At 38.9% G+C, this 16,187-nt stretch overlaps 1 protein-coding gene across 1 annotated transcript in view; it reads left to right on the top strand.

Annotated features, from left to right (window-relative positions):
• The window catches only part of kif6 (kinesin family member 6), a 240,207-nt gene that overhangs the window by 212,332 nt on the left and 11,688 nt on the right, over nt 1-16,187 (top strand). Inside the window, 3 exon segments of the mRNA XM_042774549.1 lie at nt 9,538-9,588; nt 10,083-10,164; nt 10,370-10,505. Of these exon segments, the coding sequence (XP_042630483.1) occupies nt 9,538-9,588; nt 10,083-10,164; nt 10,370-10,505 (269 nt within the window).

Here is a 16,187-nt window from a genome sequence, read left to right as displayed (position 1 = left end):
AACCGATTAATCACCTATTTTCGTTTGCTGCATGTTTTTTAAAAACACGCAAAAAATAAATTATGTTTTTGAGAGGGAAAAAAAATAAGTCATGTATAAGTCGCATTTTATTACATTCAGAAATAATAACGGCAGGCCTAATAATGTTATAATCTACCAACAGGATATTTTTAGTTCCCCTCACTTTACAACAAATACTTTAAATTTAACTATCAGAACAGAACAAGAATTAAAAATATATAATTCTAATGGATAAATATAATTGCAGTATATAATAATAATATAGGCTTAGCTACAATATATATATATATATATATATATATATATATATATATATATATATATAATTTAAAGCGTATTTTTATGTATATTTGTACTTACCTCTCTTATTTGGGACAAATCCAAATGTTTCCATATTCGTGATGTTGCCCATTTGAAGCTTAACTATTATTCATTAGGTAAAATAGGCTTTGTAGTTCACGCGTTTCAGTTTTGGGAAAAAAAAATCAAAATTAGCAAAAATATGCCAAAGTGGACCACTGCTCACACCAAATGGCATGGTGAATGGCTGCGCTGTTTCCAAGAATATGTGCGCGTGAGGCACCAGCGCGATCAAGCAGCTGAAACAGATAATACTCCATTTTTGGTCACACAGTAAAGGCATAATTCACACCTGCAAAGTGTTAGCAGTTTGGGTAATAAAGATTAATAGGAGAGTTATTAATTTTTATTTATAAATGTTGGACCGTTCTCATTTTGCTCTGCATATGGAACCTGAAGGTTTTTTTTTTTGTTGTTGTTGTTGTTTGTTTTTTGTTTTTTTTACCAAGAACGAACCGAAATGAAAACATTTAGCTTTTAATCCATGTGTGTGTGTGTGTGTGTGTATATATATATACATATATATATATATATATATATATATATATATATATATATATATATATATGTAATGACTGTTAAATAACAATAGCATACCATGAGAGCCTTTGTGTAAAGGTCTTTCTTTTAATTTGTGATGCGTAGACTGTAGCCTAAGACTATCCCACGTCTTGAAATTAACTCACTGTAAATTTTCTAACGGTTTTTAAGGATGTAACAATGTTATTTTATAATGTTATTGTTGTTTTACCACGTCCTTTCATCTCCGTTTACAAACCAGTTTGCAATCCGTCCCTTTGCGCCACCTGGCTGCAGTTTCGCAAACGATTTTAACACGTGACTGACTTGCAGTTAATGCAAGTTAACGCCCTGCAGCGGCGGTACACGCTGCGACAATACCCATTCTGGTTGTCCACCTACTTTATGTGCCCAAAGTTCCCACAACGCCTTTCAGGGATCAGGTGGTGAACTTGCAAGTGCTGCCCCGGGAGGAGGCAGACCCAGCCGTTGCTCTGCTCTGTCCCGTTCATGCTTTGCCCATTTATGCGGACTGTACGCAGAGCTTCAGGACCTCAGACCAGCTCTTTGTCTACTTTGGAGGATAGCAGGAGGGAAACGCTGTCTCCAAACAAAGACTTGCCCACTGGATAGTGAAGGCTATAGTCTTAGCATACCAGGCCCAATGTTTACCGTGCCCCCTCGGAGTGAGAGCACACTTTACGAGAGGAGTGGCGAGGGACGCCTCGATAGCAGACATCTGTAGAGCTGCCGGCTGGGCAACACCTAACACGTTTGCGAGATTCTATAATCTCTGTGTAGAGCCTGTGTACTCTGTACTTACCTCAGATGGTCAGTAACACCAGACCCGCTCGGTGTTGATCATGCTTGTTGCGCCATTCCCCTCTACGGACCAGATATATGCATGGTAAGCCTGTGTCTTTCCCTAGCAGAGATTTCTCTGCCATCTCTGCTGCGTAGTGATCTCACTCCAGGTGGGCTGAGTCTACCGCAGGGACTTTCCATATGTAGCACTGCCCTATGGCCAGTCCATATGTGTAACTTCCATATGATACCTCCTGGCTTCCGTAGCGTTCCTCTATTTGGGTACTCTTTCCCAGTGTTATACAATATCCCACTGTGTAGAACGGTAGTGGCAGATTCCTCTGCCTAAGCCCTGTCCTCTCTTCCATTCCAACTGGCGTGGGGGGACTTACCAGATTTCACAGGGCACTGGAGGAGGTCAGCAATAGTGGCGTTTTCGATTGGGATCCCAATTCGTCAATGACTGACGTAACGTCGAACATGACTGACTGAAAGGAAACATCTTGTTTATGTATGTAACCCTCATTCCCTGAAGGATTGAACGGAGACATTACGTCCCGTCACCACAGTTGCTGTACCACCACTGTATGGGTGAGGCACACCGTCTGGGCTCCTCAGCGAAAAACTGAATGTGCGACTGCTCGCGCTCTCTTTATATACCCACACTGTGGGGTGGGGTGCGCGATGCAAAGCTCGCACGCCAACACTCATTGGCTTGTTTTGTTAACACTCAAAGGTGACTGGGCTCTCAGGCAAAATCCCAATTTGTCAGTCATGAGTGTTACATACATAACCGAGACCTTTTTTTAGTTTATTGTTGATTAAGTGATGTCATCATCCAGCTCAGTTCAGTTCTCTTAAAATAACGTTTGTGCAATCAAGCCGACAATATTGCCAGAAATTAAGAGTCCCCAACTAGGCAAGCCAAAGGTGGCTGTGGCATGGAACCAAAACTCAATTAGTGACAGAAATGGAGAAAAAAAGCCTTGGGAGAAGCCAGGATCAGTTGGGGGGGGGGGCAGTTCTCCTTTGGCCAGATGAAACCAGCATGGTGTGGTTTAATTCCAGGCTGTAGCACAAGTCATATTGTGCAGAGGATTTGTCTGGTTCTCATGGTCTTTTGCCAATGGACATCTAGTTGACAAGGTCTTCACAGGGGATCTTTTCTCTAGGGCTCATCTAGTTGACATGGTCTCCGCTGAAATTTAGGGTTGTAGAGGTCGTCTCTAGGTGATGATCCAACCATCTGGTCTGGATACAGATTGGATCTAGGTGACTCCGGTTACCATCTGATCTGGATACGGTCTGGATCTGGGTGGCTATGGTGTCCTAGGAATGAGAATGTAACAGACTAATATTAGCATAGATGCCATTCTTCATACAATGTAGCAAGTACATCTGGGGTTATGGGAAGTGTTCCTGGTTCCGGTTGACCTAACTAATGCAGCCTTTAATGTATTTGAATTATAGAAATGTAATAGTTTGTCATGTGCATGAAAGGCTAAAGAGATGGGTCTTGAATCCAGATCTAACCTGATAGAATGTGTCTGCCTCCCGAAAAACGCTAAGTAGATTGTTCCAGAGTTTGGATGCTAAATAGGAAAAGGATCTGCTTCCCGCAATTTAATTTGATATTCTAAGTCAAGTCAAGTCACCTTTATTTGTGTAGTGCTTTATACAATACTGGTTGTATCAAAGCAGCTTTACAGTGTCAAACAGAAAAAATGTTTGTCAATAATGCAAGAAGACAACAACAAGAGTCATTTTTCCAGCTAAAATCTGTTCATTGATGATTCAGTAATGTCATCATCCAGTTCAGCTTGATTCCAATAGTGTCTGTTCAATGAGTCAAGAATCCCCAACTAAGCAAGCCAAAGGCAACAGTGGCAAGGAACCAAAACTCCATCAGTGACAGAAATTGAGAAAAAAACCTTGGAAGAAACCAGGCTCAGTTCTCCTCTGGCCAGACAAAACCAGCATGGCGTGGTTTAATTCCAGGCTGGTTCCTGTGGTCTTGTGCTGATGGTCATCGAGGTGATGAGATCTTTGCAGGGGATCTGTCTCTGGGGCGTATCAAGTTGACATGGTCTCCACTGACACTCGGAATAAGAGAGAAACAGACTAATATGAGCGTAGATGCCATTCTTCTGATGATGTAGCAAGTACATCGGGTGTTATGGGAAGTGTTCCCGGTTCCGGTTTACCTAATTAATGCAGCCTAACAATCCTTTAACAGATTTGAATATTAGAAGTGTATTAGTATGTTATGTGTAAGCCAGGTTAAAGAGATGGGTCTTTAATCTAGATTTAAACTGCAAATTGGCGATATTAACGAGCCGTTGTTTCCTATACAACCGGAGCACATGCCGCTAATGTGATGGGCGGTACATTTAGACACACACTAGAGACACATTTAGCAAATCACAACACACTGGGATAGCTAACCAATCAGAGCCCATTGCCTATTTCTGTGGGAGGGGCTTTATAACATAAGGAAATTATCAGCCCGTTTCTCAGAGTAGGGACAGAGCAGTGTGGATTTCAATTATGTGAAGGTCAATTATGTGAAAAATAATGCGTTTTTTAAAAAACAAAGCATTAACACAATCAAGCCTAGAAAAAAAACAATGAACCATCCCTTTAATAACAGCCAATTTGAAGGTTTTGGGGACATATCATAATGACATTGATGAATTAATAATATTTAGAAGAGGATCTATAACTTCTGGAAGCACCTCTTTTAGTACAAACCCAAAAAAGTTGGGAAACTGTACAAATTGTGAATAAAAACAGAATGCAATGATGTGGAAGTTTCACATTTCAAATTTTTTTTTTTTTCAGAATACAACATAGATGACATATCAAAAGTTTAAACTGAGAAAATGTATCATTTTAAGGGAAAAATAAGTCGATTTTAAATTTCATGGCATCAACACATCTCAAAAAAGTTCGGACAAGGCCATGTTTACCACTGTGTGGCATCCTCTCTTCTTTTTATAACAGTCTGCAAACTTCTGGGGACTGAGGAGATAAGTTGCTCAATTTAGGAATAGAAATGTTGTCCCATTCTTGTCTAATACAGGCTTCTAGTTGCTCAACTGTCTAAGGTCTTCTTTGTCGCATCTTCCTCTTTATGATGCGCCAAATGTTTTCTATGGGTGAAATATCTTGACTGCAGGCTGGACCATTTCAGTACCTGGATCCTTCTTCTACGCAGCCATGATGTTGTAACTGATGCAGTATGTGGTCTGGCATTGTCATGTTGGAAAATGCAAGGTGTTCCCTTAAAGAGACGACGTCTGGATGGGAGCAAATGTTGTTCTAGAACTTGGATATACCTTTCAGCATTGATGGTGCCTTTCCAGATGTGTAAGCTGCCCATGCCACATGCACTCATGCAACCCCATACCATCAGAGATACAGGCTTCTGAACTGAGCGCTGATAACAACTTGGGTTGTCCTTGTCCTTTTTAGTCCGGATGACATGGCGTCCCAGTTTTCCAAAAAGAACTTCAAATTTTGATTCGTCTGACCACAAAAGTTTTCCACTTTGCCACAGTCCATTTTAAATGAGCCTTGGCCCAGAGAAAACACCTGCGCTTCTGGATCATGTTTAGATATGGCTTCTTTTTTGACCTACAGAGTTCTAGCCGGCAACGGCGAATGGCACGGTGGATTGTGTTCATCGACAATGTTTTCTGGAAGTATTTCTGAGCCCATGTTGTGATTTCCATTACAGTAGCATTCCTGTATGTGATGCAGTGCCGTCTAAGGGCCCAAAGATCAAGGGCATCCAGTATGGTTTTCCGGCCTTGACCCTTATGCACAGAGATTGTTCCAGATTCTCTGAATCTTTGGATGATATTATGCACTGTAGATGATGATAACTTCAAACTCTTTGCAAATTTTTCTCTGAGAAACTCCTTTCTGATATTACTCCACTATTTTTGTCACAGCATTGGGGGAATTGGTGATCCTCTGCCCATCTTGACTTCTGAGAAACACTGCCACTCTGAGAGGCTCTTTTTATACCCAATCATGTTGCCAATTGACCTAATAAGTTGCAAATTGGTCCTCCAGCTGTTTCTTTATATGTACATTCAACCTTTCTGTCCTCTTATTGCTACCTGTCCCAACTTTTAGCTCTCATATAATCCAAAATGAGCCAATATTTGGCATGACATTTCAAAATGTCTCACTTTCAACATTTGATATGTTATCTGTATTCTATTGTGAATAAAATATAAGTTTATGAGATTTGTTAATTATTCCATTCCTTTTTTGCTCACAATTTGTACAGTGTCCCAACTTTTTTGGAATCGGGTTTTGTAGCTTAGATGGTATAGAGTCTAACATACATGTTGTTTGTTTAGATGATTTAATAAGTTTATATAATTCTTCCTCTCCTATAGCAGAAAATGAGTGGAATTGTTCTTAAGGGGATCTATAGTGTGCTATCTGATGCGATACTTTAGCTGATGACTGCATGGTTATAATTTTATCTCTAATAGTACAGATTTTGAAAGTAAAGAAGCACATTGTTCTGTTTTCCATAGCTTCTGTTACAACATTATTTTTTGAGCTTTTGGATAAGCTGAGGAATTGAGCCAAACAAGCAAGATTATTTACAACACAGTCTTTTGGCATAGAAGTGATGGACGTAGAAGTTGTCAGAATATTTTTTATCTTCTCTCTATTAATAATAAGTCAGTGGCGTGCTCCAGCCAGACAATATCTATAAAACAGGACAACCACTGCAATTTTAGCAAAGAATTAGGCTGAAACCATGAACTAATGATAGCTTTCTAAATGGCTGCTAAGCCCCAAAAGTAAGTTATTTTTTAGTTAAAGTCAAGGTTACAGAGGACAGAAATCATTAACATGGTTTCAGGATCAAATGTAATTTCCAAAAGTTGTGATAAAATAATAAAGACTTTAATTCAGAAATTCAAAATGGCCAGACATCCTCAAAATAGATGCATAAAAGCTGTCAATTGACTTAGTTACATTTATCACACACAGGGGATGTTACAAGTTTCATTTGAAAAAGGCAGGCAGAGAACAGATTTAAAAAAGTGGCCCATACTCTGAATTTGTGCTCTGTGAACTGGATTCTCAGTCTGGGTACTAGCAGGTGGAGATGGAAGAAACGAGTATAGAGAACACCACTTTTATTACCACCAAGGGGCTAATTCAATTCAAGTATATGCCGTATGGGCTCAGAAATGCCACTGCTACCTTCCAACGTTTGATGGAGAGAGTTCTGGCTGATTTAAGGTGGAAAATCTGTTTCCTCTACATCAATGATATCATCATCTACTCAAAGACATCAGAGCAGCACATTCAACATCTCAACACTGTTTTCCATAAACTTACTCAAGCCAACCTGATACTGAATATAAAGAAATGCCACTTCTTCAAACAACAGCTTAAGTTCCTCTGCCATATAGTCTCAGAGAGGGGTTTGGAGATGGACTGAGAGAAGACCAAGGCTGATGCAGAGTTCCCACCCCTGCAAGACCTCAATCATAAGTTCATTCCCCACTTTGCTGACATAGCTGCTCCATTGACCCACCTCAAAAAGAAATGAGTCAAGTGGGAGTGGACTCCAGAGTGTCAGGCAAGGATGGATGCACTGAAACAAGCATTATAGAACTCACCTGTACTGATACAACTAGACCTCACCAAAATCTTCCAAGTTCACACAGACATGAGTGATGTAGGACTGGGAGCCATCCTCACACAACAATCTGGGGAAGCAGAGAAGGTGGTAGCATATGCTTCATGTTTCTAAACAGGGGCAGAAAAGAACTATAGGACATCCAAAAAAGAATGTCCCAAAACCTCCTCACGCCTAACACTGGATCCACCGTCTACAACAATTCAACAGCCTCTACATGGGGCCCGATGCTTTATCCCGTGTAAATGAGCCACACTCTCTGGAAGGAATTTCTAAAGCTCAAAGTTTGGACAATACCATCACTCACCTGCAGTTTGGTATCCAACCTCGCTCAGTCAAAGAACGGCCTTTGAAGACCACCAAGGAGTGTGGTGTTTAGAAGCTTACATCAAGCTATCCACCCCCAGGCAAATTTAACTGAAATTCAACTGAACTGTAAAAACAATGATTGCTGCCTATTTTGGTAAACAACATTAAACCTGGGACCAGGGGCCAGAATTCCACTATGCAATCAATGCCTCCCAGCAGGAAAGCACATAAAGGGGATATTTATAAGGCTGATTACTGGGCAAATTATTTATTTAATTCAGCTGTTCTTGTACAATTATTTCCCCTGTGTTTCTGTTGACTGTCGAGTGTCCAATTTTCTCTCGCAAATGTTCTGCCACGACATATCAGGGAATCCCCATGACATCAGGTGCATTAGCTGATCATCTGCTCTTCCGATAAAGGAAGCCGGCTTACTGGCATTCTGAAGCATCGTTTACCTTGCTCATTTCTTGTAACATGATCAATTGTCCAAGCTCCCCTGCTGTTCATTGCTGTGACTGTTTAACTCTGTGGATTTACTCTGTTGCTTGGATTATTTCACCATTGGTATACTGTCACAGGACAGTGCTGTTCCTCTTCATGCTCCCAGACTCAAAAGCTTCACCGGTGAGGCCGATTCAACACGCATCCACCCACATCATATTGGACTGGACAATATAAATGCTCACTCATACATTTTGTAAAATATATATATATATATATAATACACTTTGGGTTGGGTTCACTGGGTTCATTCTTGGTTTCTGTGTTTATGCTGTGTGCAATCATTCACACATGCTTTTAGGAGGGTAACGAACAGAATTTATTTGTGTATCCTGCCTTGTTTAGGCAGAGTGTTACAATATAATATCCTATTAGTTTGCAATGGGTCATTTTCGACTGTGATGGGTAAAAGTGTGACTATTTTTTGCAGGACCATTTAACCTTTTCAAATCATGTCCATGTTTTGTTTGTATTTTTCACATAGCAAGTTTCATACCTTTCCGGTGAAGTAAAAACAAAGTAAAACAAAACTGTAGAATTTTTCTTTCAAAAATGACTGAGGAGCAACAGAGGGTTAAGAAACAAACAAACAACAAAAAAAAAAACCTCTGACAGACACAGAGCAAATTCCTACCTGGAAACATTTGAACCTTCGAATAGTGAAGCTTCTGACACTCAAGGTAACTCTGCTAGTTGCAATATCTTCTCTTAAGAGGTTAGGAGATTTGCAGGCTCTTTCAGTAGTCCCCTTCTGCCTTGGCTTTGCCCCTGGACTGGTCAAGGTGACATTGCATCCTAGCCTGGATAATGATCCAAAGGTTTTCTTCTAGACTTATTTACTGAAATTCTCTGTATTTGGGAATCAGATATTCCTCTTTATCTCAATTACAAATTGTTCAAAATGTGACTGCAAGGCTAGTAATTGGCATTTGCAAGCATGAATGTATTACTCCTGTGGAACCAAATTATTTCTAATTCCAATTAGAACTGCACCAACAATACATATTTTAAAATCTAAGTTTAAAACCCTTCTATACTCTTTAGCTCACAACTTGTGATGTTCTTGTTGTCTGTTTCTATGTCCTGCGTTACATCTTTTATCTTATGAGTTAATTGTATAGCACATTAGACAACTGTTGTTTTAATTGCACCTTATAAAGCATGATGAATTGGACTGAAAACAGTAAGAAAAAACAAGTCTGTTTGAATAAATTGAGACTGCTGCAGTTTGATCCTGCAGTTAGATCCATGCCATGAAGAGCAGATGTGAAAAATTAGCATCTTGAATGTAACCCTTGAATGTTCATGTTTACATCTCAGCTCTTTTCCCTCACTTCCAGATGAGCTGAAGACACAGCTGAAAATTAGACGAAAGCAAATGGTAGCCCAAGGTTAGTGACTTTCAAAATACTTAAGACCTTCAAATAACCATTAACCATTAATTTTTACATTCCTTTTTCTTACCACATTCTCATCTTACTCATTCAAAGATGGGTCAGTGTGTGCAATGGGTCTGGCAGCAACTGCCTTTTTGACCATGTCAAAAGAGAAATGTAATGTAAACATGGACCATGTAACATACTGCAGTGAATTCTTAACTGTAGAGAGGTATACATGTGTTTTTTTTAATGCTACCTGTGAAAGTGTGAAAGGTTTTGGAAATGAACTAAATATGGAGAAATATGCCCTAGCGATTTTGAATATTTAGCACAACAGATTTTTTTTTGAAGACTGATTTCCATTTAGAATTTCACAATTTCTGAGTGTTTTGACTTCTGGAAAAGTTGTCCAGCTTTTTGTTAATTACAGTTGATAACAGTTCTGGAATAAGTCACATTATGTTCCACCAGTTTCATATTGTATCTCTTTGTTCTGTTTTGTTTAGGTGTAGCAGGAAACCTAATGCCATCAGAGTCAGACTCTGTTGAAGAGAGAATTCTCAACCAGATAGAGGAGGAAAAGAAACAGTGTGTCATTGTATTACTTAAATATCTGTAATTCACTACTCTAAACTTCTTTGATCTTATAATTTACACATCTAAATTATATTATTATTCTTTCTGGAGCATTTGCTTTTAATTATGCTTTCTTATCTTTTTTATCAAATATGCCTTGTATACATTACATTATATATACATATATGTATAATTTTTATTTTTTTCCCCTTTATAGTTACAAGATCAAATCTGGATGTCTAAAAGGGTTGAAGACAGAGATTGAACATCTACAGCTGTTGCATGAAAAGCTGAAAGTGAAACTCCAAAAGGACTTTGAGAATTGGTGGACCCAGGAGGGCGCTAGGCTAAAGGTTTTATTCTTATACAATATGCACAATATGTAACAGCATGCTATAATACTTCTTCATATTTTGCTAGTTAGTAACTTTACAGTAGTAATCCAGATTTATCTGACATGTGGTGATTAACAAAGGGTCACTAGCTCAATTGTTGGGCTATTAAACGTGACAGTTTGTTGTCATTTATTTACATTCCCCAATACACTATATAAAATATATATATATATATATATATATATATATATATATATATATATATATATATATATATATATATATATATATATATATATATATATATATATATATATATAAAATATATATATATATATATATATATAAATGTGTATGTTAAGCATATAAGCAAAGCCAGAATGGGAAAATGCATTGTATCATTAACAACAGCAGCAACAGTAATAGCAGCAGCAGAAAGACAAATTTGCTGCAAGGATATAGCCATATTGCATTTGGTGTTGCTTCCATTCTTGGTGGTGCAGTCAAGCAATATTGGTAGCATGCATTTTAAATCCAGATACGCTTGTGGTGAGGTGCGTTCACCTAAGAAGTGTGATGCGTGAGCAGTAAAGAGCGAGTATGTGTGTAATGCATTAATAAATAAATATATCATTTATTTTACAAATGGGGCACATACAGATTTGATCCCCTGCTGATTTTTTAAGTTTGCCCACTTACAAAGAAATGAAGGGTCTGTCATTTTTATGGTAGGTTTATTTTAACGGATAGAGACAGAATATCAACCAAAAAATCCAGAAAGAAAAAAAAACACATTAAATAAAGGTTAGAAATTGATTGCATTTCAGTGAGTGAAATAAGTATTTGATCCCCTACCAACCAGCTGTCAGGGTTCTGGACTGTCTGTGTGTGTGTTTTGCTCCCCATGACCCAGTTTATCCTCGTGTTAATTTGATTCCAGCTATTTTGTCCCTCATTATCCTGAGTTTATAAGACCCAGTCTGTTCAGTTAGTGTTTGTCAGGTCTACCAGTGTGTCAACCTCCTGTTCCTTGTGTTGGACACTATTAAAGACTCTTTCAATTATCCACAGCTCGTGTTCTTTCCGGCAGCGTAATGTGAAACCAGCGAGAACTCTGGCTACCACAGATTGGTTAAGTGCCCATGTGGAACACAGATTTTAGTCCTGCAACTTTAATTATGTTACATCTAATGTCAGCTCGTTAGGTGTATAAGACATCAGTCCAAACAATCTGTATCTTCCATTCCATCCTCTTCCACCACCATGGACAAGACCAAAGAGCTGTCAAAGAATGTCAAAGACAAGATTGTAGATCTGCACAAGGCTTGAATGAGCTACAAGACCATCAGCAAGAAGCTTGGTGAGAAGGAGACAACTGTTGGTGCAATTATTTGGAAATGGAAGAAATACAAAACAACCATCAATCAACTTTGGTCTGGAGCTCCGTGAAAGATCTTGCCTCGTGGGCTAAGGATGATCATGAGAAGGGTGAGGGATCAGCCCCAAACTACACGGGGAGGAGCTTGTTAATGATCTTAAGCCAGTTGGGACCACAGTCATCAAGCAAAACATTGGTAACACACCGAGCCGCAATGGGCTGAAATCCTGCAGCGCCTGCAAGGTGTAACGTGGAGTCAGAGACATTCGGATCCATTTGCAGTAGTTTAATATCAGAATGGTCAAACAGGCAATGATTGGGGAACAGCATCAGGTATGTACAGGGATATCCAAAATCAACAACAGAAACAAGCAGAGGTCGGGGCAGGCAGCAGAGAATCACAGTCAGTATAAACAATCCAAAGTCAAACACGGAATGAACAAACACTGGGAAAAACGCTCGGAAATGTAAGACAGGCTAAACAAGACTTCGCAATCATTGAGGGTCCAAACACAGTTTATATAGGGGAGTGGTAATGGGGAACGCCTGGTGGTGATTAGACATAAGCACAGGATTATGGGAAATGGAGTTGGGAATGGAAATGGACACCAAATGCAAGAGTCCTGAGTGGAGTGCCCTCTGCTGGAGATCATGGGCACTCCAGCTGATGATCGTGACACAAGGTCCCCCTGCTCAAGAAGGCACATGTACAGGGCTACAGGCCCGTTTAAAGTTTGCCAAAGAACATCTAAATCAGGGGTAGGCAATGTCTGTCTTGGAGTGCCGATGTCCTACAGAGTTTAGCTCCAACCCTGAAAAAAAAAAGATCTGCCTGTAGCCTTGATTAGCTTGTTCAGGCGTGTTTGATTTGGGTTGGAGCAAAACTTTGCAGGGCAGCGGCACTCCAGGACCGACGTTGCCTATCCCTGATCTAAATGATTTAGAGAAGGCTTGGGAGAAAATGCCATGGTCAGACGAGACCAAAATTGAGCCCTTTGGTATTAACTTGAGTCGCCATGAATGGAAAGAGAGAAATGCTGAACACCATCCCTACAGTCAACCACGGAGGTGGAAACATTATGCATTGGGGCTGTTTTTCTGCTAAGGATACAGGACGTTTTGACTTTTTTTATGTTAAGGTGGATGGGGCCATGTACTGTAAAATCTTGAATGAGAACCTCCTTCCCTTAGCCAGAACACTGAAGATGGGTCATGGATAAGTCTTCAAGTATTACAATGACCTGAACATACCACCAAGGCAACAAAAGTGGCTCAAGAAGAAGCACATTAAGGTTAATGGAGGGATCTAGCCAATAGAAAATCTGTGGAGGGAGCTGAAACTTTGAGTTACCAAACAGCAGCAAAAGAAACCTTAAGGATTTAGAGAGGATCTGTAAAGAGGAGTGGATAAAAATCCCTCCTGAGATGTGTGCAAACCTGGTTACCAACTTAAAAAAAAAAAACGTCTTACCTCTGTGCTTAATGCCAACCAAGATTTCTGCACCTAGTACTAAGTCATGTTTTGCTTGGGGATCAAATACTTATTTCACTTACTGAAATGCAAATCAGTTTCTAACCTTTATATAATGTGTTTTCTTTCTGGATGGTTATTATTCTGTCTCTATATGTTAAAATAAACCAACCATAAAAATGACAGACCCTTCATTTCTTTGTAAGTGGGCAAACTTGCAAAATCAGCAGGGGATCAAATAAATATTTTCCCCACTGTAAACTAGGGATGGGCGATATCTTATTGTTTGCGATATACAGGTAAAAATTCTCCCCATGATAATAATTAGTCTTCCCGCGATAATAATGATAAAGTCTAGTTGTTGACATATTTGTGTGTGCAACTGTGTGGAGTAATGTGAAGAAAGGCAGACGTGAAATTGAGCAGCTCCTTCTACAATTTGGAACAGGTTTGGATAATGCTGTACAGTGCGACAAAAATCGGTCTGAGCATTGAGTAAATGTACTACAGTAGCACATGTGCAATACAGTTTTACATGTGTATGAGTCGTTTACCTGTTGTCCAACAAAGATATTATTCATTAACATATTCGAATGTTTGAAATAACTTATTTTTGAGATCAGATGTGGTCTCGTATCACAGAATAAGGCAGGAATCATACTATTTTATAGCATTATATACAGTGATAAGGGCTATGTCGATTACCATTGCATTATAAATATACTTTATCGTTATAAAAATACCCAAGATTGCTTGAAGAACACAGACCATATATTTTGTGCAATCACATGTTTATTGTCTTCAGGTTTCCTCAGTCAAGATTTCTCTATCTGTGTTTTATTCAGCTACAGCAATCACTGGATACCTCTGTCGATATTATTGATTTCCTGGAGCATTACTTCTACTATGCATATGTGGAGTTTCTGCGCAAGGGTGCCCTCCGGCTTCCAGTATGAATTAAACAGTCATGTGTACTGCTAGTACACAACACAACACCCTATTTTGGGTAAAAATAGAAAAAGATAATACTATTCTCTAAAAAAAAAACAGGATTCCCTATATTATCGTCATTGATATCGTTATTGCAATAAATATCAGAAATTATTGTGTTACATTTTTAAGTCCATATCGCCCATCCCTACTGTAAACTATGCTTTATCATTAATTAAATTAAGGCTATGACACATGGTTTCACATTGCTAAGCCTCTAGTTAAAATCTGGGATTTGCTAGCCCAAATACACATAAAGTTAAGTCACTAGATGTTAAGATACCTGATCAAGGGATCAGGAACACATGTACCTGTACATGTTCTGCAAGAAAGAGGACCCTGGTGCAGAATAACAGTGAAGGGGGTCTTTATTAACAAGACTCAAACAGTAGGACAATGTAGATGACATGATCACAGGCAGGGAAGATGACCACTGAGACCAGTCCTGGGTGACAGACTTGAGGACTACAGAGGAGGCAGAAAGCCCTAAACAGGAACACAAGGAACCAGAGGTTTGACGATGTCTCAAACGAAGCACCAGTCTTGCTGCCAGGTAGAGGCTCACAGAACCAGAGGCTTGAACCTTGTGAATCAGATAGCTGCACCTGTCTTGCTACGAGGTAGAGGCTCACAAAACCAGAGGCTTGACACTTGTGAATCAGATAGCAGTGAGAGTCAGCAACCAGGGAGATCTTAGGATAGAGGACTAAAACTATACACCAGATATTTGTCGTTAAAAAGGTTCAGTAGGTCTCACATCCTTTTGACCAGACATTGAACTTTCGGCTAAACTTTGACAAACCTCACACTCACAGCTCTATGTCATAAATAGATGCAATGGAGATCCTTTGATCATTGAACATGATCTGTTTTTGATCTCTGAACTACAGCTGACACACAACACCAAAGTTCACAATGCCAGATCCCTCAAAACTCATTAGTTTGCAAATGAGTTACAAACCCAGAAAACCTTTAGATGTTTTACAGCCTTTTGAAATACAGTACACTGATGTGGTCGCATCAGTAATCACACAACCCCAGACACCCTGCACCATTCTCATTTCAATGCACAACGTGATGAAATATTTAGTCTTTCGCACTATGTTGTAAAAGTTTAGACGTCTATTTCAACTGATAACAAGTCTTATGGCAAGAAAATCAAAGAGAAATCCTCTCTTGATTTTACCACTTTCATTCCAGTTAAATATTTGTATGCACAAACGTGTGTTTTAACTGAAAAAGCATGCTAGAAGTTAAGATTGACAAAAATAAAATACAGATTAAAGGAATTAGACTACTAAATTAAGCGTGAATAACTAAATAAAAAATTTGTGTAATGTTGTAAAAGTTTAGATGCTGTACGTCTATTTCAACTGATAACAAGTCTTACGGCAAGAAAATCAAAGAGAAATACTGATTTTATTATACAGTATACATTTGCTTTCATTCCAGTTAGATATGTTTTAACTAATATAGCATGCTAGAAGTTAAGATTGACAAAAGTAAAAGACCGATTAAAGGAATAAGGCTACTAAATTAAGTGTGAGTAACTAAATAAAATAAAACAAAACAAATAACATTTTTTCTGTGGCTTAAGAGGTGACTGTTTAGAAGAAAACTTGTATAGGCTATCCTAATTTTAAAGTAAAAAATGGAAAAAATAAAACAGGTAGAATGGTTTTATCAATTAAGAAATTATGTTGATTTATTAAAAATATTAATTATTTTAACATACATTTAAATCTACGTTTGCAGACTCTGGTGATAGGGTGTGTTGGGGCGGTTAGTGGGTGTGGTTTGAGTGGGACTGGACGTAAGCATTCTGAGTTTTGACAGCAGCGTGTGAGGATGTATCAGCGTA

This window comes from Cyprinus carpio, chromosome A17, assembly GCF_018340385.1.
Source record: "Cyprinus carpio isolate SPL01 chromosome A17, ASM1834038v1, whole genome shotgun sequence".
NCBI classification, from domain to species: Eukaryota; Metazoa; Chordata; class Actinopteri; order Cypriniformes; family Cyprinidae; genus Cyprinus; species Cyprinus carpio.
Note: the sequence above shows the minus strand (reverse complement) of the source record. Positions and strands in the feature narration are given on the sequence as shown.